General features: G+C 37.5%; 1 protein-coding gene across 1 annotated transcript in view; it reads right to left on the reverse strand.

Moving 5' to 3' along the window:
* Positions 1-22,494, reverse strand: part of CNTLN (centlein) — a 262,892-nt gene that overhangs the window by 21,251 nt on the left and 219,147 nt on the right. The window contains exons 20-23 of the mRNA XM_081104268.1: positions 18,867-18,964; positions 17,140-17,266; positions 14,514-14,651; positions 13,333-13,518 (exon numbers count right to left, since the gene is read on the reverse strand). Coding sequence (XP_080960394.1) covers positions 13,333-13,518; positions 14,514-14,651; positions 17,140-17,266; positions 18,867-18,964 — 549 coding nt within the window. The remainder of the gene's footprint in view (positions 1-13,332; positions 13,519-14,513; positions 14,652-17,139; positions 17,267-18,866; positions 18,965-22,494) is intronic.

A 22,494-nucleotide genomic window follows, 5' to 3' on the forward strand; every position in this document is an offset into this window, starting at 1 on the left:
ATCAATGAGAGAGAAACATCAATCAGCTGCCTCCTGCACACCCCCTACAGGGGATGTGCCTGCAACCAAGGTACATGCCCTTGACCGGAATTGAATCTGGGACTCTTCAGTCTGCAGGCCGACACTTTATCCACTGAGCCAAACCAGTTGCAGTGATTGGCAAACTGCGGCTTGGCAAACTGTGGCTCGCGAGCCACATGTGGCTCTTTGGCCCCTTTGAGTGTGGCTCTTCCACAAAATACCGGCTCTTCCACAAAATACCGACTTCTGCGCATGGGCCATAAAGTTTCCATAGCACTGTATGTGAGCGCCTGCATGTGGTATTTTGTGGAAAAGCCACGCTCAAGGGGCCAAAGAGCCGCATGTGGCTCGCAAGCCGCGGTTTGCCGACCACGGGTAGGGCAACATGTACTTTTAAGAGGAAATTATTTCATTAATATTTGTAACTTATACTAAGTATGAATATGCTTAATGGCACCTTATCAGTGGTGAAACTTCTTTTCCTGCCATTCACTTTTCCTGTTTATTTTCTCCATTGATATTCTAATACAGGGGTGATCAACCATTTTGTGAGTGCGTGCCAAAACCAGCAAAATCTCTTGACTCAGAATTCTTCTGCGTGCCAACCTTAATTTTTTGAGGACATGTTACGCCTACTTGATATCTCTTAAGGTGTACGTATGTGAAGAACCTTGAAAAAATAATAAAATTCATTCGAGCAACAAAACAGAGTATATGATGATGAAAAATACATTTATTTTTTAATGTATACATGTACACTGATAGTCAGACAGAAAACTTTAGGATTCCGTTTGATATTATCAGTGGGACTTTTGCTGCTGCATCACTGATGACAGATATTTTACATCAGGTTTATATTTCGTGACCTTCAGAGATATGCACGAGCTACTACTTTCATCTCTCAGGCTACTCCTATTACAAGACTTAACAAAATTCATCACTGAGAACAAAGATTCACAAGCGTATGTGGATGAAATCAAAACACTGGTCGGATCTAGGAAGGCAGGGAGAGTTAAGGCAGAGGCATAGAAATGCTCTTCCCCTCTCTCGTCAATCCATTTCTATGGTCTTTAAGATAACTTGTTATGTAAAATTATTTATTCATCTAAGATGCACCTACACTGAATTTATCTGAAAAATAAAAAAGTTGATATTAAGAAAAGAATTGTAAATGGAAGATTCTAAGAGAGGGTTTCGTGTGTCAGCAAAAGTTACTGGTGTGCCATGTTTGGCACGCGTGCCAGGGGTTGCCCACCCTTGCTCTAATATCTTTTTATAGAAACTATGTAGCTACATTTCCCAGGACTCAGTTTTGAATAAGAAAAGTTATTCCTAGATCAACTATTTGAGGAAAGTTATGTGGCATAGGGGTCTGTGCTATGTTCCAGGCTGATGAGATTTTACACCTGAATTTAATTGTTTTCTGATAAATTCTATTAGCGAGGTCATTTTTGTTATGGTTTGTTTGTTTTATAATGTAAGGACTCTTTTTTCTTGGCTGCTATGAAAAAAGAAGCCTCCTACAGATTTGCCTTGTCTATGTAATTCTTCCTTAAGCCCTGCCTTTTCGTCTCCTTGAAAACAAACTGCTTCTAGGAAGATCCTAGCACGAACCATAGCAGATCATTCTACTGTTGCAAGCACAGGATTTAAGGTCTGTACCTCATGTGAGCATCTTAGAAAACTATTTTTGCTTGGTCTTTCAAAGGCCTGTAGCACCTAAGTATTCTTCCCCTTGTGTCTCATTTCTACTTCCTTTTGCATATCATCAATCTTACTTGGTTTTGAGTTTTAGTTGACCTAGGTTTTCTGTAAAAAGAAGTTGAATTTTTGTTTCTAATTCTCCTTATCTTTTGTATGATTCCAAGGGAGAGAATGGGAGAGATTATTTTACCCCTTTGTAATCAAGTCAAAATTCTCCAAAGTGCATTTTTCTTGAATTATTGTGAAAAATTTCAAATGTGCAGAAAAGTTTAAAGAAATGCATAGTTCCCCCAAACACATTATTAATTAAAGATCAATATTTATGTATAATTCTCTTTACTACTTTTTGATACAATAATTATATGCAGTGACATGCATAAGTCTTATTGTATAGTTTTGTGAGCTTTTGACAAATGAGAACACTGGGTTCCCATACCCAGATCAAAGTACATTTCCATTACTCCAGAAAGTTTACATCTCCCTTCTTAGTCAATCCCCAAACCTAGCCCCTGGAGGCAACCACTCTGGGGTATTTTTTTCTCCATATAGTTTAGTTCGGCCTGTTCTATAAACTCATATAAGCATAATCACACAGTATGTATTATTTTGTGTTTAATTCTTTCATTTTCAATACTTTTGAAATTCATCCATATTATTATATGCATAAGTAGTTCATTTCTTTTTATTGCCAAGTTGTATTTCATTATGTAATTATAACACTGCTACTCCATTTTCTTGTAGATGGACGCCTGGGCTGCTTCCAGTTCTTGATGCTTATGAATAAAATGGCACTAAATATTCCTGAATACACATTTGTGTGTCTGTGTGTACATATGTTTTCATATCTCTTTGGGTAAGTACCTAGAAGTAAAATTGCTGAGTCATATGGTAAGTGAATGTTTCATTTTTCAGAAACTTCTACAGTTTTCCCCAAAATCTTGCATCACCAACAATGGATGAAAATCCCCATTCTCCAAATTCTTTCCAACATTGGTGTTTTGCATGTTTTCTTGAATTTAGTTCTAGGAATTTTTTATGCTATGGTAAATTGAAGATTTTTTTCATTTTCCAATAGTTTACTGCTACAATATAAAAATACATCTGATTTTTGTACTTTGACTTTGTATCCCATGAAAGGGCTAAACTCTCTTGTTAATACTAATCCTATCTAATAAAAGACAAAAAGGGTAACTGACCGTACCTTCGCTACGCTTCCCATTGGCTAATCAGGGTGAATGCAAATTAACCGCCAACAAAGAATACGGCCGGCAGCCACGCAGCTGAAGCGAGCAGAAGGCTTGCTTGCTGCAGCGGTGGAGGAATCCAAGGTTCCCCTACTGCCGTGGCCAGGCTCTGAGCTCCAAAAGCAACAAAGTTTCAATTATAGAAGCTAAACAAACCCCAGATATCTGCTTTCAGCAGGCCGTGGCCTCAGAGCTGGAGTGAGCAAGAGCCAGCTCTCAGCTCCAGTGACGGCAACAAAGTTTCAATTATAGAAGGTAAATAAATCCCAGAATAAAAAAAAAAGAAGAAGAAAAGGAAAGGCTGGGAGCTTCAGTCGCCGGTGAGCCTGAAAACGGCCCTCAGCTCCTCACCCAGACTGGCCAGGGACCCCAGTGGGGACCCCCACCCTAAATGGGGTGTGGCCAGCCTGAAAACAGTCATCAGCCCTTCATCCAGGCTGGCCAAGCACCGCAGTGGGGACCCCCACCCTGAAGGGGGTATGACCAGCTGCAAACAGCCATTAGCCCCTCATCCGGGCTGGCCAGGCACCCAAGCAGGACCCCCACCCTAATCTGGGACACCCTTCAGGGAAAACGAGCTGGCTCCCACCAGTGCACCATGCCTCTATCCTATATAGTAAAAGGGTAATATGCAAACTGACCCTAACAGCAGAATGATTGGGAATGACTGGTCACTATGACACACACTGACCACCAGGGGGTAGACGTTCAATGCAGGAGCTGCCCTCTGGGGGTCAGTGAGCTCCCACATGGGGGAGCTCTGCTCAGCCACAAGCCAGGCTGATGGCTGCCAGTACAGCGGTGATGGTGGGAGTCTCTCCTGCCTCCTCAGCAGCGCTAAGGATGTCCGACTGCAGCTTAGGTCTGCTCCCCGCTGGCAAGTGGACATCCCCCGAGGGCTGCCGGGCTGCCAGAGGGATGTCTGATTGCCATCTTAGGCCCAATCCCCCAGGGAGCAGGCCTAAACCAGCAGGCGGTCATCCCCTGAGGGGTCCCAGACTGTGAGAGGGCACAGGCCAGGCTGAGGGACCCCCTCCCCGCCCCCCAAGTGCACAAATGTTTGTGCACCGGACCTCTAGTTGTTTCATAAATTTTTAGGATTTCCTATGTAAAAAAGCATGTCTTATCAGAGGAATGTAACTCAAAACAATGCAATATCATCTTACACACATTAGGATGGCTACTATTTAAAAAACAGAATACAACAAGTGTTGGCAAGAACATAGAGATATTGGAACACTTTTGCACTGTTGGTGGGATTGTAAAATGTTAGAACTGTATTCTCTCAAAACTGTATGCACCTGTTTGTGCACTAATCACACTATTGTATTTACTACAGCATTATAGCATTCAATGATGTTTGCTAAGGAAAATCCTTCTCTCCCTGCTATACTTCTAGTTCTTTGGTCATTTTCATTCTTTTACTTATTTTTTTGCAATCAGTTTGTCAATATTTGGATAACAATGACATTTACATTAATTTTGGAATGAATTCTAGCATTTGCAATATTGATTATTCCCATTTGGAAAAACAGTACTTCCCCCAATTATTTAGTTCTGTTTTATGTCTTTCAGTGTTTTACCATCTGCTTTATAGGTTTCTTCATTTCTTAAAAGGTTTACTACTAGGTATTTAATAGTTATTTTTTATTATTGTAAATACAAATTTAAAATAGCATTTTAAAATATTATTATTTGTAAAAACAAATTTATTTTGTATGTTGATCTTTTTTGAACTCGTTGCTGAATTCTCTGGTTAGTTTTAATAGTTTATGATTTTATTCTCTTAGATTTTCTAAGTACACAAATATGCCATTGACAATCAGTTTAACTGTATCCATTCTTATAATTATATATTTTTCTTGTTTATTTGCATTTCCTGAACCTGTAGAACAAGTATTTATCCCTGAAGTATAAGGATGAATTAACAAATGCAAATAAATAAATATGACATACTACATTAACAAAATAAATGATAACAATCCTATGATCATCTCAATAGATACAGAAAAAGTAATGGACAAAGTCTAACATCATTTCATGATAAAAAAATTCTCAACAAAATGGGTATAGAAGGAACGCACCTCAATATAATAAAGTCCACATATGACAAACCTAATGCTGACATTATACTCAATGGTGAAAAGCTGAAAGCTTTCCCTCCATGATCAAGAATAAGATAAGGGTGCCCATCTCACCACTCTTATTCAACATGGAATTGGAAATCTTAGAGCAATTAGGCAAGAAAACAATAAAATGCATCTAAATCAGAAAAGAAGTAAAATTGTATTTCTTTGCCCCTGACATGATATGATATATAGAAAAATCCTAAAGACTTCATAAAACATCCTGTTAGATACAGTTAACAAATTCAGTAAAGTTGCAGAATACAAAATCAACATACAAAATTGAGTTGTGTTTCTAACCACTAACAACAAAACATCTGAAAGAGAAAACAATTCCATTTATAATAGTACCCCAAACAATAAAATATTAGGACTAAATTTAACCAAGGAAGTAAAAGTTCTATAAGAAATTGATGAAAGAAACTGAAGAAAACACGAATGCATGTAAAGATATCCCATGCTTGTGGAGCAGAAGAATTAGTATTGTTAAAATGTCCACACTACTCAAAGCCACCTATAGATTCAATATAATCCCCATCAAAAATCCAATATCATTTTTCACAGAAACAGAACAAACAACCCTAAAATTTATATGGAGCCACAAAAGAACATGAATAGCCAATATAATCTTAAAAAAGAACAAAGCTAGAGACATTGCACATTCTGATTTCAAACTACATACAACTCATACAACTCACTAACAAAACCCCAAATAATCCAATTTAAAAGTGGGCAAAGGACCTAAATAGATTTTTTTTTTCAAAGAACACATACAACTGCTGGTGGGGCTGCAGACTGGTGCAGCCATTATGGAAAACAGTATGGAGTTTCCTCAAAAAATTAAATATGGAACTGCCATTTGACCCAGTGATCCCACTTCTAGGAATATATTCTAAGAAACCCAAAACACCAATCAGAAAGAATATATGCACCCCTATGCTCATAGCAGCACAATTTACAGTAGCTAAGATTTGGAAACAGCCCAAGTGCCCATTAGTAGATGAGTGGATAAAAAAGCTGTGGTACATTTATGCCCTGGAATACTATGCAGCAGTAAAAAAGAATAATCTCTTACCTGTTGAGACATCATGGAGGGATCTGGAGAGTATCATGCTAAGTGAAATAAGTCAGTCAGAGAAAGACAAGTGATATTCCTCATTTGTGGAATCTAAGTAACAAAATAAACTGATGAACAGAGTAAATCCAGAGACATGGAAGCATGGAACAGAGTGGGGAATCTCAGAGGGAAAGTGGGGGAGGGTTTGTGGGTGGGAAGTAACCAACCTAGAACCCTGTATGCATATATGCTTGGGTCATGGCCACAGACAATGGGGTGGTGAGGGCCTGTGGCGGGGGTGGGGGGAAGCAGGCTGGAGGGGGGTCACTTGGGGAAAAGAGGGGACATATGTAATACTTTCAACAATAAGTATTTTTTTAAAAAAAGAACATACAAATGGCCAAAAAGTACATAAAAAGGTCCTCAACCTCATTAATCATCAGGGAAATGCAAATCCAAACCACAATGAGATATCACCTCATACCTGTCAGGATGGCTATTACCAAATAGACAAGAGATAAAAAATGGTGGCGAGGATGTAGAGAAAAGAGAACCCTATTTGGTGGGGATGCAAATAGATGCAACCGCTATGGAGAACAGTATAGAGCAGCGGTTCTCAACCTGTGGGTCGTGACCACTTTGGGGGCTGAATGACCCTTTCACAGGGGTCGTCTAAGACCATCGGGAAACACGTATATAATTACATATTGTTTTTGTGATTAATCACTATGCTTTAATTATGTTGAATTTGTAACAATGAAAATACATCCTGCATATCAGATATTTGCATTATGATTCATAACAGCAGCAAAATTACAGTTATGAAGTAGCAACGAAAATAATTTTATGGTGGGGGGGGGGTCACCACAACATGAGGAACTGTATTAAAGGGTTGCAGCATTAGGAAGGTTGAGAACCACTCGTACAGAGGATCCTCAAAAATTAAAAATAGAACTACCATGATCCAGCAATCCAACTTCTGGTTATATCCAAAGGAAATTAAATCAAGACTCCAAAAAGATATCTGCACTCCCATGTTCATTGCAGCATTATTCACAACTAGAGGCCCTGTGCACAACATTTGTGCACTGGGGGTGGGGGTGAGGGTCCCTCAGCCAGGCCTGTGCCCTTTCACAGTCTCAGAGCCCTCGGGTGATGTCTGACTGGTGGCTTAGGCCAATGGGGAGTGGGCCTAAGCCACCAGTCAGATATCCTTAGTGCTGCCAAGGAGGCGGGTCACTGCGCTTGCCAGCCGTCAGCCCGGCTTGTGGCTAAGTGGTGCTCCCCCTGTGGGAGTGCACTGACCACCAAGGGCAGCTCCTGCATTGAGCATCTGCCCCCTGGTGATCAGTGCGCATCAGAGTGACCAGTTGTTCCGCCATTTGATCGATTTGCTTATTACCCTTTTATTATATAGGATAGCCTAGACATGGAAACAACTTAAGTGTCCATCAATAGATGAATAGATAACAAAAATGTGGTACATACATATATAAGTACAGTGAAATAGTAATCATTCATAAAAACGAAAGAAATCCTGCCATTTGCAACAACACAGATGGACTTTGAAAGCATTATGCTAATTGAAATAAGTCAGACAGAAAGACAAATACCATATGATCTCCCTTATGTGTGAAATCTTAAAAAGCTGAACTCTGGATAGAGCGTCGGCCTGCGGACTGAAAGGTCCCGGGTTCGATTCCGGTCGAGGGCATGTACCTGGGTTGCGAGCACATCCCCAGTAGGAGATGTGCAGGAGGCAGCTGATCGATGTTTCTCTCTCATCGATGTTTCTAACTCTCTATCTCTCTCCCTTCCTCTCTGTAAAAAATCAATAAAATATATTTTAAAAAAAAAAGCTGAACTCATAGAAGTACTAGTAGAGAGTAGAATGGTTATTTGCCAGGGGCTGGGGTGGGGTGGGGGAAATGAGATGGTGGTCAAAGGGTATAAACTTCCAGTCATGAGGCGAGTATGTTCCAGGGGTCCAATATACAGTATGGTGAGTATAGCTAAAAATACTATATTGTATATTTGCAAACTGCTATGATGGTATATTTAAATATCCTTACCATAATTACAACAATAAAGTGGTAATTACATGAGGTGAAGGATGTGTTAACTAACCTTATTGTGGTAAACCTTTCATAATACATACTTATATCAAATCATCACATTGTATACCTTACACCAGTGATGGCGAACCTTTTGAGCTCAGCATGTCAGCATTTTGAAAAACCCTAACTTAACTCTGGTGCCGTGTCACATATAGAAATTTTTTGATATTTGCAACCATAGTAAAACAAAGATGTATATTTTTGATATTTATTTTGTATATGTAAATGCCATTTAACAAAGAAAAATCAACCAAAAAAATGAGTTCGCGTGTCACCTCTGACACGCATGTCATAGGTTCGCCATCACTGCCTTACACTTAAACAATGTTACATGTCAATTATATCTCAATAAAGCTGGAAAAAAAAGAACAGAAAAAAATTGTAAGAGACTAGATCAGTACACCAAAGTATTAACAATTATACATGCAAAAATAAAATTATAATGCTCCACAAATGTTCTCACTAAAGAAGCAGGAAATTTATATGCCCAAAACATCTTACTAAATCTCACTAAAGCAAGTACATATTGATAATTAAATGACTTAAGCTTCAGGCTAAATGTTGTTCTTTAGCTGATATTTATTTCACAGCTAACACAAACCATTGAGAAGATGAAATCTGGCATATGACTCTCACATACAAGCCCATTAACAAGCCTATATCAAGGCTCAATCAAACTGAGCAAATACTTCTAGAAAATTCCCTTGTGTGTTTTATTCAGTTAGTAGGAGAATTCAAAGCTCAACTCTGCCACATATATCCAGCCCAGATGCTCAAAGTACTTGATTTTACCCCAGGGCAAAATTCCATATTCAAGACTAGATCTAGAACAGATGGCCACTCCACCTCTATAATCTTGCTGTGCCCTATGAATAAATGAAAGGAATAAGGGGAACAGAGATTCCACAACAGGGCCAGAATAAACATTATTACCATTAATACTACTAATAACATTTATTAAGTACTTTTGTGTACATGATACCCTACTAGCTCTGCACAGAATGGGTCCTGGTGATCACAGTGTTCCATGTAGAAACTATGTACATTCTTTATGCTCATAAAGAATGCAGCTCTGGCCTTCACAGAGTTTTCCATCTGAGCAGGGATTTAGTGTCTAGTACCATTCTAGCAGATATAAAATCAATTCCTCAAGAATTTAGTGAGCCCTACTTTGGGTCAGTTCTTTGGGGATAAGGAATGATAACACCCCTCTTCTCACGTTGGCTACAATCTACTTGACACAAAAAGAAAAATACAAGAGTTCATAGTTACATGTTAATTTATGTGGTACATACAATAAATATTCAGGAGATAAATGAGAGTCCTACTACTACTACCACTACTACTAGCTGACACTTAGATAGCACTTCTGGTATAATGGGCAATGCTTTATCTGTGTTAACTTATTTAAATGCTCATCTCAGGTATATTCCATTATTACACTCATTCCATAAATGGGGAGATTGAGGTGCAGAGGATTAAGTCACTTGCCTGCAATAACTGGCAGAGTAGGGCTCTTACCTCTTAACCACAAAGTTAAAGAAAGGACTCATGAAAGAGGGAGGCACTGAACTAAACGTGCAGGATTTAGCAAAGAACAAAGAGGAAAAGGTATGTCAAGAGAAAAGCAGAACTTGAGCAAAGGCAGTAATGAGCACAATATGAATGGAAGATGGAGAGCAGTGGGAAGGAAGATTCAATTCTGAGCAAGATAGAGTCAAATTATGAAAAGTCTTAAGTTTAAAAAAAGGTTTAAGCTTAGATGTAACGCAGTAGGATTTAGAAAGCCACTGATGGTATGCTGCCTCAGATGACAACTCCTGAGCATGTCTATGGTCCTCGGGGGCATAAGTGCAAGGAAGAGAAGAACGATGTCATCTCATTCCTCTGAACCAATGATCCAGCCTTCGCTAATGTTTCTGGTTTCAGCATTAATTTGCTGGTGGCTCTTTATGATAAAAACTAGAGGCCTGGTGCACAAAATTCGTACACTTGGGGGGAGGGGCCCTCAACCCGGCCTGCGCCCTCTCTCAGTCTGGGAGCCCTTGGGGGGATGTCCCACTGATGGCTTAGGCGGGAAGCGGGCTTAATCTGTCAGTGGGACATCCTTAGCGCTGCTGCAGCCGCGCCAGCTGTGAGCCCAGTTCTGGCTGAGCGGTGCTCCCCCTGTGGGAGCACACTGACCACCAGGGGGCAACTCCTGCATTGAGCGTCTGCTCTCTGGTGGTCAGTGCACATCATAGCAAACGGTCATTCCGCTGTCAGGCCGAAACCAGCTCTCTGACATCCCCCGAGGGGTCACGGATTGTGAGAGGGTGCAGGCCAGGCCAAGGGACCCTCCCCCCCTCCCCCCTGGTGGACAATCGGGGCCAGAAGGGACGTGGGAGGTTGGCCAGCTGGGAGGGACCAACATTGCTGGAGGGTTCCAGGGTGTGTCCGGCCCATCTTGCTCAGTTCAGATTGGCTGGACCCCAGCAGCAAGCTAACCTACTGGTCAGAGTGTCTGCACCCTGGTGGTCAGTGCATGTCATAGCGAGCAGTTGAGCAGCCTTAGCATATCATTAGCATATTATGCTTTGATTGGTTGAACGGCCGACCAGATGACCAGACACTTAGCATATTAGGCTTTTATTATATAGGAGGATACATTACTCAAAAAGCCATGAAACTACAGCAATCTTGAATTTACCTACTAAGACATCTATACACTCTATATTATTTGTTGCTGAAAAATATAAAGGACCAATAATGTTACTCTTGAGCAACTAGAGATTAGATATGCATTTTATCATTAAATATCATTCATATCCTTGGACATAAATACAAAATTTGATTTTAGAAAATAATTTTTGCTAAACTATTTTATTTGAAGAGGTACACCCATTACATTATCATGAAGGTCAAAAAAACCTCTAGTCATAAAATTCATTTTTCTATTTAAAAAATTTCTGGTTATCAATTCTTCTTTTTAAAAAGGACCAATTAAAAAAATATTTCAGAAAAAATGATTAACATTTTGAATAAATCTTATAATTATGTACTTCATATTTTGTATCTTGGCTAAAAATACAACAAACAATACCCTCAGATGAATATAAAACAAGAAAACAAAGGTTTCTGAAGCTAAAAGTCATAATGAATATAGTTTTACATCATGAATTACTGACAATATTCAATGAGAGTTCTTGTCATAAGTTAAATAGCGAGAGTATTCAACAGCATTTGGAAGAAATGATACTTTAAATCTGGAAAAGGGAAATTACGTTTACTAAATTAATACTCTGCAATCATTTAGGTTCCTCTGAGTCAAGCATTATTGGTTTGACTTTACAGCAGTTGAAACTTTCATTATAGAAATAAAAGAGATAATTCATTCATTTTGTAGTTACTTTTAAAATGAGAAAACTCCCACAGTATCTATTCCAAAGAAACAAAAGGACTTTTTCTAAATGGAGCACTATTAATACACACATAAAATGTTTAAACTCCTACTTTTAGAGGAATGAAGAATATAGCATTATATATAAAATCCAGTTATCTGCAATCTTATATTCAATCTATAAGTCCAGGAATATTATTTCCTATAAATACAATCAATACCTAAGCAGATAAGGAAACTATTATAAATACTGTACTATATGTTGACCAGAGGACCTTTTCAACTAGGAGCATAAGATATGCCAAACTACTGACCTATCTAGAGAGAGAAACCAAAAAAGGAGAAAAGTAAAATACCAATATATATAAAATAATATACTTTAGTATATGTTACAAATGCAACAAGTATAATTATGCATATCTAGTAATGGCAGGGTTATCTGGGAAAGAGACTGCGGTGATGTCATTTTATTCTATCGGAGGACACGGTTTAACTTCATTTTATAAAGATTACAAAAATTAAATATTTTATATATTTAAGTAAATTCCTACTGATATGATATGCTAGTTTTTAATACTCAAGCCATTTGAAGAAAAAAGTGGTATGAGAAACTTAATCTTATCCAAGATTGCTCAAAAAAAAGAAAAGAACATTGTAATTTCAGATGAAAAGAGTCACTCTCCCACTATAGTCAAACTTCTTTTTAAATGCCAAAAGGACAATTATTACATTTTCACATTCCTAATGGAAATTTAATTTCATTAGCTAGTGATTATTATTGCATGCGATTCTGAAAGGTGCTATGTTACACTTTGTGGAAGCAGAGATTAGTAAAATATGTCCTTCACTTTAAGAAACTCTGAATCTATCTAGTGGCAATAGATCCGTTTGCTAAATATAATTTAAGTCAGAATAAATGGTACTAAACAGGGGTGTAAACAACTCACAGTGAGATTAAAAGGGGCACAGCAATCACAGATTCCTGGCTCTCAGTACCTTGTTTCTCTGAACGCAGAGCTGCTCCTGCTCGGTTTTTCCAGAGGGGTGAAGGGAGCAAGACTGCCTGACTATATGGGCTATCAGCACAGACCAGAGGTCTGAAAGCTCCTTATAAACACTTTCAAACAAACCACCCGTTTAGCTCTGTATCTGCCCTTCCCCCATTGCCCTCTGCTCTCGTGGTTCCTTATGGAGTCAATTCCTGAGCGTTTCTGGGTTCTTCAGCTGTCAGAGAACTTCTGGACTGGCATCCTTTGCAGGCACTTGGGCTTGTCCTCCTTTTGTTCTGCTAAGTCATTTGCCAATCCTCAATGGATTCCATGTGGATTGGGGTTCAGGTGTCTTTTTGCTTGGGTGATTTTTCAAAAAGGCACTACAATGGAAATTACTTAATTCTTTCATCTTACTACCTGCCTTGATTATGAAATTACTGCAATTTCACAGCTAAATTGACGTTAAGAAAAGAGTACTGATAATAGAAGAGAAAATTTTAAACTCAAGCTATAAAAATAAATATTTTATAGAGAAATTTTTCAACAATGTGGCAAGTAAGGTAGGAGAAGATGCTCTGTGGTTTAGGAAAGCAGAAAGAAACTTCAAAGTATTGCCCAAATCATCTGAAGCAGGCCACTGCCCACTCTGTCAGAAGAAAAGAACAAGTTAGTAATGCACAAGTAATCCAAACCTTCACAAATAAGGTGAACTCTTCCACTTTCTCACTGGCTATCTGCAGTTTCTTCTGTGCACCTTCTAGGGCTTGCTCACTTTGCAATGCTAATCCTTGAAGCTGCTTAGAAGCTGCTGTTTCAATTTCTGCCATTGCAGATTCAGTCTCATTTATTTTTGATACTAGGAGAGAAAGCTTGAGATCCTGCAAAATACAGTAGTCATGGAACAAAGATATTTCATAAGCAGATTTGGAAGAGGTAGTTACCCATGTCAGATAAAGGATTTCATGACTCTTTATATGTGTATTTATTTTATTTGGGTAAAACTGATGGTTGTATTTATTTATTTTCAACAAAATAGCCTGAGCACACATTCTTTTTTATTGTTAATCCTCACCTGAGGTTATTTTTCCATTGATTTTTAGGGAGAGTGGAAGAAAGAGAAAAAGACAGAGAGAAACATTGATGTGAGAGAAATACATCGACTGGTTGCCTCCTGCATGTGCCCCAACCAGGGCCCGGGCTGGGGAGAAGCCTGCAACCAAGGTAGGCACCCTTCACCATAATTGAACCCAGGACCCTTTGGTCCACAGGACAACGATCTATCCACTGAGCCAAACCAGCTAGGATGTGAGTACATATCCTTATAAATTCATCATAAAAATTAACTTATGCTTTCTAAAAATAATAAATCTCATATAGCAAATGGAAATATTAAATGAGTTTATAAGTTTAGGTGGACTTAATTTATATCTACTTGTGCCAGTTATTAATAATAGTTTTTATTTATGAGAAACTAGGAGCCCAGCGAGCGATTCAAAATCGCAGGGCGCCACCCACCCTCCAGCCTGGCCCTGCCTCCCTCCCCAGGCCCCTGCTGCTCCGCCCCCGACACTGCACGTGCAACCTCCTCCTGTCCGTTGACCCGTTACAGCATCGTGGTTAATTAGCATATTTCTCTAGTTTTTTATATCTATATGTAGATTATCAAGACACGAAATCTGTTTCTCTAATGTAGCAGTACCTTTAATGAAAACAGATTCTCAGTGTTTCATGTAGAGATAAAAGTGTTCTTTGCATTTATCTGAAACATCTAAGTAGCTCATAATAGTTTGGGGGAGAAAAAAAATGACAATTTAAAAAATAAAAAAGACATTGTTATATTCCATTTCTAAGCTAAAGTGTCCTAAAAGCATACCTTTTTTTCTAATTCCTCTTTAGTTTTCTGATACAGCTCTTCATACTGTGACTTCTCTTTAACGGCGACACTAAGTCTTTGCTTTAGTGAATCAATTGATACCTTCTTGTTGGAACACTCTTCAGTCAATGTCTTTACCTAGAAGTAAAAGCATAAAGGTAATCATTATTGGTAAAGGCATTCTAATAGTATACTTTTTGTTTCAACAGAAACCAAATGAACACATGAGTAAGTCTAATTTCATCTGGTTTCTCATAAATAATATCAATTTCAAGTATAAGATTTGTAGAACTAATATTATAAATGAGACTAATAGTCCTTAAATCGATAGCAAAACTAAATATTGCACCAAAATATAAATGCTGGCATGTGTAGTCTTTCACCTAAAAATACAGTACTAATTTAAACTACATTTCCTTTAATTACTAACGTAAACCTCCTTAAGCAGGAATGGTTGTTTTTGATTCTTAAATAAGCTAAGTTATGGATAATTAATTATTGTATTCTCCAATATTACATGTACTTTTAAGAATAAAAGTAAATAAGTGATGCAAGATATTTATTATACATATGAAATAGAGGAAATAATTTTTCTTTTTCCATTGAATGCCACTAAAGATATATCATTATCATATTTAAAATAATTATTAAAGTTAAAAAATAAGATTTAAAGGATAACATTTAAAGGATAACATTGAAAAACTATAAGGAAGTAATTATAATTTATGTGGTGTGTGGAGGAAAAAGAAAGAAATCTATATTCACTTGTCTTGTTGGTATAAAATTTTCCCCCTTAAATCCATTCGAGCTAATAGATACTTATATTTTTATCTCCAAGTAAAATAAGGGAGACACTTTCTCTGGAGTTGCTAACACTGAGTGATTGTCAAAGCAGAAGCTAATTCATGAGTTATGCAAATAGCACCTTTAATATATATATACATATACTAGTATAAACCTCTTAGTCAGAAAATTGCTGATTTCTACTTTGGGGTTAAATATTATACAACTATTTGAAATACAACTCTCTTTCTAAGTACACTTAAAGTGTATACAAAGAAAAGTATACTTTAAAAAATAATCCTCACCCGAGGACATGCTTAGAGAGAGGAGGTAAGTATATATGTGTATATACACTGAGTAGCCAGATTATTATGATCACCCCACCAGTACTTTGTTGGGCCACCTTTTGCCTTCAATACTGCGGCGATTCTTCTTGGCATTGACTCCATGAGATGCTGAAAGGTGATGCGAGGAATCTGACACCATGCCTGATGAATAGCACTGTCCAGTTCTATGAGATGTGATGGTTGTGAAACAAGCTGCCTGATGGCTCTTTTAACTTCGTCCCACAAATGCTCAATTGGATTGAGATCTGGTGATTGTGGGGCCACCTAAGCAAGGTAAAATCTCTCTCATGTTCTTGAAACCACTCCTGCACAATATGAGCACTGTGGTGTGTGTGGTACATTGTCTTGTTGGAGGAAGCCATCTCCATTCGGATACACCATCAACATGATAGGATGAACTTGATCAGCAATGATACTTAGGTATGTTGTGCTATTCAGACGTTGTTCCACACGAATTAAAGGGCCCAAATCATGCCAGGAAAACATGCCCCAAACCATAACACTGCCCCCAGCAGCTTGAAGGGTTGTACTCATGCATGTGGAGTGCATGCTTTCATGCTGTTTCCGCCAAATTCTCACTCTGCCATCTGCATGATGCAACTGGAAACGTTGATTCATCGGACCACATGACTTTTTTTCCAATGCTTGACTGTCCAGTCCTTGTGTTCCTGTGCGAATTGGAGACGTTTTATCTTGGTAACTACAGACAGCAAAGGTGTGCGTTCAAACAGGCCTTCGGCTTCTATATCCCATACGATGAAGTGTATGGCTAATTTGCCTACAAACATCAGGTGGTCATAATAATTTGACCACTCAGTGTGTGTGTGTGTGTGTGTGTGTGTGTGTGTGTGTGTGTGTGTGTATTTAAAATATATATTTTTATTGATTTCACAGAGGAAGGGTGAGGGAGAGAGAGAAAGAAACATCAATGAGAGAGAATCACTGACCAGCTGCCTCCTGCACACCCCACACTAGGGATCAAGCCTGCAACCTGGGCATGTGCCCTGACTGGGAATCGAACCATTATCTCCTGGTTCACAGGTCAAAGCTCAACCACTGAGCCAGGCCAGCCGGGGAGAAAAGTATATTTTTAAAAATTGTAGTAATATACTTTAAAAAACTTTGATAGTTTTTGGTTACCACTTTTTTCATTTAAAAATATATGCTTGGTTTTATCATTAAAAATTATAGTTTAAATAAAACAAAATGCTGAAAAAATGTAATTATGTATCCTAGAAATATTCAAACCTTTATAAATTAAACTTGATTATGTTCTCATATAAAAATATCATGCTATATTACATATGAGATTTTAGAGTCATGAATTTTAAAACAAATAGTGTACTTACAGAGCAAATAATGAAATTATGTAATAGTGCCCATATATTCTATGGATATTTCCTATAAATTTTATTAAGAGTGAATATTTGAGTTAAGCAGATAAATAAAATGGGTAATAATTTTTTTAGTTTCACGGAACATATAGAAGTTCATACCTTTTTTTCAAGATTTTCTAACATTTCATTAATGCTCTCATTACTTTCCAAATTTACTTTCTGTCGAAATTTCAAGTCCTCTATCAAATGTCTTTTCATGGTTATATCCCTTTCCATTCGAGACAACCTTAAAAGGAAAAAAAAGGGCATTTTATCAAAAGTGATAAAAAATACTTTAACAGTGATAATACCTTATCCAATGTTATACCTACTATTGTTAAATACTGTTTGATATCAATGAAATTGCAAATTAATAAAATAATTGCAAGTAATAAATATTGCTCTATTAATGAGCAATATTTGTAAAATCTATAATCCAGTTGTCACTTGTTAAAGATAATATTGGACATACATTAAAAAAGTGACTGAGAAAGATAAATAAAATTTATGAAAAGTCAAAATTGTTATATTTAAATTACACTGTTTCATTGGTAAAAAAGTCAAAGCGATACTCAGAGATCATCCAAAAGCATAACACTGATAAGAAGTAATTCTATATTATAATAAACAAATATTAAATTTTATAACTGTTAAATAAGCAAAACTGTTTCTTAATAGATAAATTTCAAGAGTCTGTTTAAAAATTAACCAACCTTTTGTGTCTAATAGTTTTATCTACTGATATCACTTTTAAGCAATCCTCACATATAATGTAGATTATACATGAATGCATGTAAAATATATGTATTAAATTATTAATGACAGATTGGAATTCTATCTAAACAGGTTATCACTTCTAAGCTCTAGTATATCTATAAAAGATATAGAAATAAAATCATTGTGAGATAGAACATTTTATTTTATTTTTAAATATTTTATTGATTTTTTATAGAGAGGAAGGGAGAGGGACAGAGAGCCAGAAACATCGATGAGAGAGAAACATCAATCAGCTGCCTCCTGCACACCCCCCCACGGGGATGTGCCCACAACTAAGGTACATGCCCTTGACTGGAATCGAACCTGAGACTCTTCAGTTCGGAGGCCAACGCTCTATCCACTGAACAAAACCGGCTAGCGCATTTTTCCATTGATTTTTAGAGAGGGTGGAAGAGAGAGGGAAAGACAGAGAGAAACATTGATGTGAGAGAGACACATCAATTGGTTGCCTCCTGCATGAGACCTGACCAGGGCCTGGGTCAGGGAGGAGCCTGCAACCAAGGTATGTGCCCCTGACCAGAATCAAACCCAGGACCCTTTGGTCCACAGGCCGACACTCCACCCACTGAGCCAAACCGGTTAGGGCGTGAGATAGAACATTTTAAACCTTTGTTAATAAACACGGAAAGTACAAACTTTCATAATCCTCCAGTAATTTTAAATACAAACAAAGCTTTACCTTTTTTCCCAACTTAGTTTTGTAAGTTTAGGCATTATATCCAATATGAGGATCAATCTACACCTATATCTTTGGTTGAATAATCAGCACATTCTAAAGTTTTTTGTTCAGTCTTTAGGCTTTTAATTGATATTTATTCCAAACTAAATGTTTATTCTAAGAAGGAAAACCTAACTTTAGATATTCTTACTCTAATTAAAAAATAGTAACCATATTGCCATCAGCCACACTATATGTAATATTCCTTACATTTTCATTTTAAGTAGGCTTAAACATGAACTAAGAAAGGAAAACAATTTTTGACATGTCGCTGTTTCTTGGATTGCATTTAATAGAGTTAACTGCCACTAGGTGGCACCAAATACAATAGATACAAATATGAAAAACATACTTTTCATGCATTTCCTTTATGTGTTCTTCTTTTGCTAGGAGTTCAAATTTCAGAGACTTCATGCTTGATGATTGCTTAGTGAGTTCATTAGTTGCATTCTAGATTTAAAATACAAATAAATTTAAATACTCCTTTCAATCTTGTTCTAAAGCAGCATAAAAAAAATGCCATTCTCATGAAGAGCAATTTTCAATTATAGTTATAAATTAAAATGAACATTTAAATATTTAAAATGCTTTATTTTATAATAAAAATACTATAGTATACTAAAGTTTTTAGGTGATATGCCCAAACCATAGAGCTACACATCATGAAACAACTGCAAAGAGTACACTCCCAAAATACCTTTATGGGAGATATGGATTGTTTTGTAAAATGTAAATGTGTGATTAAGTATTGTAATGGTTTAATGAGATAACTTAAAACTAATGCTGGATTTTACTGGTAACTTGTAACAGCCTTAATATGGTCACAAATGCTTCGCTGCTCTTCCCATTGAGAGGTGGAATCTATCTCCCAACCCTTTGCATCTCGGCTGGCCTATGATTTGCTTTGACCAAAAGAATGTGGCAGAAATAAAACTGTAGAAATATCAGTCCTGGGCCTAAATCCTTGTAGCATGTACCTATGCCCTCTTGGAATGCTGCCCTGGAATCACCTTCCAAAAAATAGGGAGGAAAGGCCATTTAAAAAATCTGATTAAATTTTATTATTATTTTTAAAATTAAATTTATTGAGATGACATTGGTGAACATGAACATATATGTTTCGCGTGTGGGTTTCTATGTTACAAGATCTATATATTGTACCATGTGCCCACCATCCAAAGTTAAATCTTCTGTCACCATATATTAGAACCCATTTCTTCCCCTACCCTCTTCTCTCTGGTAACCACTACACTGCTGTTTTATGTTCACAAGTTTCAGTTTTATATCCCACACTAGAGGCCCGGTGCATGAAACTCGTGCATAGGGGGCGGGGGTGTGTGTCTCTCAGCCCAGCCTGCACCCTCTCCAATCTGGGATCCCTCTCAGAATCCAGGACTGCTGGCTTCCAACTGCTCGTCTGCCTGCCTGCCTGATTGTCCCTAACTGCTGCTGCCTGCCTGTCTGATCACGCCCTAACCACTCCCTTGCCAGCCTGGTCACCCCTAACTGCCCTCCCCTGCCAGCCTGGTCACTCCTAACTGCCCTTCCCTTCTGGCCTGGTCACCCCTAACTGTCCTCCCCTGCAGCCCTGGTCGCCCCCAACTACCCTCCCCTGCTGGCCTGGTTGCCCCCAACTGCCCTCCCTTGCAGCCCTGGTCGCCCCCAACTGCCCTCCTCTGCTGGCCTGGTCACCCCTAACTGCCCTCCCCTGCCAGCCTGGTCGCCCCCAACTGCCCTCCCCTGCTGGCCATCTTGTGGTGGCCATCTTTGACCACATGGGGGCAGCCATATTGTATTTTGGAGTGATGGTCAATTTGCATATAACCTCTTTATTAGATAGGATGAGTGAAATCATATAGGAAAGGCCATTTGGAGGAGTACTGAGTTACCCCAGCTTATAATGAATTGACCAATTGTCAGGCCCATAAGTGAGGAACTCCCAAGTCTGGTAAATCCTTATTTAGAAAGAATGTGGGCATATTAGGGAACCCAGAATATTACAAGGAATAATAAATTGCTGTTGTTTTAAGCTTTGACATGTTAGGATTATTTTTTAGATAGTAGTAGATAATTGATAAAGAATCTTATGAATACTAAATACTTCTTTACCTGAACATATTAATAATATGACTTATTATTAATATATCTGTACTAATAAAAGCCTACGTGGTCCTCGCGCCCTTGCGCAACATCTTCACAAGATGGCCACCACAGGATGGCTGCGCACACAGGGATCGGTATGGGGCCTAAACCAGCAGTCGGACATCCCCCAAAAGGTCTCAGATTGGAGAGGGTGCAGGCTGGGCTGAGGGACATTCCTCCTCCCCCCCCGCCCCGCCCCACCCCTGCACAAATTTCATGCACCAGGCCTCTAGTTTATACATAATTATTAGTTTTTCAATGTAGAACAGCTTTGGGGTATTTGTTGTTTGCATAGCCTAGGAGCCAGAGGTAGCAACTAGTGTTAAGACCCCTAACTTTAAATTTTGAGTCAAATTCCAAGTAAGCATGTAATCTGAGGCATCACTTGATATTTTTTTTCCACTTATAAGACAATGTTGACATACATTAAGTCATTTCCTAAATTCAAAAGTATTAAAATAATATAAATATGAGAGCTTTAAAAATATTTGGAGTAGTAATTTAATCTTTTTAGTAGCTATAATCAATTTTTTCTATTAGAATTATTGTCAGATTTGACTGACTCATGCTAAAAAACATGTAAGTCTGACTAGATGAAACCATTAATCACATAATGTAAATATGAGTCAAATTCATTAGACAGACTTTAACTATCTTACTGGTATACCTCACGTAAATAAAAAACTTGAAATAATTTTCCAGCCAACCCCCTGGATAACCAAAAATAATAAATTGCTATTATTTTAATTTTTATATTAAATATATTAATTTCCTTAAAAACCCAAGGCTACCTCAACATGGCAACTGTGCTGAATATTAGAAGTTTTAATTAAATATTTGTGTAATGTAATATAAATGTCCATATTTCACATGTTTACAGTGATGAATATGTTTTATTTCTAGCACTGATAGATGTTCCACACTAGTGAATTTACCAGATAATTGAAGCTTTTGCTTTAATTATTAATCTTAAATTCTCTTTGGAATGACTGCTTATTCATTTAGGAATATGTATATCTATGATTACATTAAACTAAAAGTAATACTTTATTATAGTAATATTATATTATAAATATCATTGTATGAATTATGTCATATTACTATATCTATTATATTATCACTAAATCATTATGTAGTGTTGCCTTTAAAAACTATTACGATGACATAAAGGACTACTTATCCCTACTCTAAATGGTCTCAGGCTGCTGCTCTTTAAATTTTGTATTTTTACCTTAATTTATTTATATTTCCTTTTTCTCTCTGTCATAATCTCTTGCTTCTGTCAATATTCCTGACTAAAAATAATTATCCAGCCCTTTAATATGCATACCTCTACATTGCTTCTTCTGAGGTGTTTTTGTCCTGATAAGTTGGACAAATAAACTTATTAGAGCTGCATGTAAAATAAAAGGCAACAGGCAGTAAATGAAGCCTGACAATATCTTCAGTGGAATAAATTAAGTGGATTTTAAGATAGCTTTTTTACTCTATTCTGTTTTTAAACTTAAGGCTGCTATTTTAGGTGGCTCACTTGCTGTACCTCTGACTTCTGGAAAATTGAGGGATTACTGAATTATAACAAATGAAAGAATTCCAGCTTGATATGTACTTTTGCCAAGATCTTTAAATCTCACAGGTACTCTATTTGATCCTCAAAAGTCCTTATTAAGCAGATAGAAAGGTATCCCTGCTTTAAACCTCTGGAGAAGTTAAATAATTTCCTCAGTTGGGTCCTACAAGAAGTTAATGGACAAACAGTGATCAAAACCCAGGTCCTCTGACCCTTTTCCAGTTCCTACTATATTATACTTATCTGCAGCATGACTTAAAATCTGGAG

Source organism: Myotis nattereri (genome assembly GCF_964212035.1).
Source record: "Myotis nattereri genome assembly, chromosome: 12".
Taxonomy (NCBI): Eukaryota; Metazoa; Chordata; class Mammalia; order Chiroptera; family Vespertilionidae; genus Myotis; species Myotis nattereri.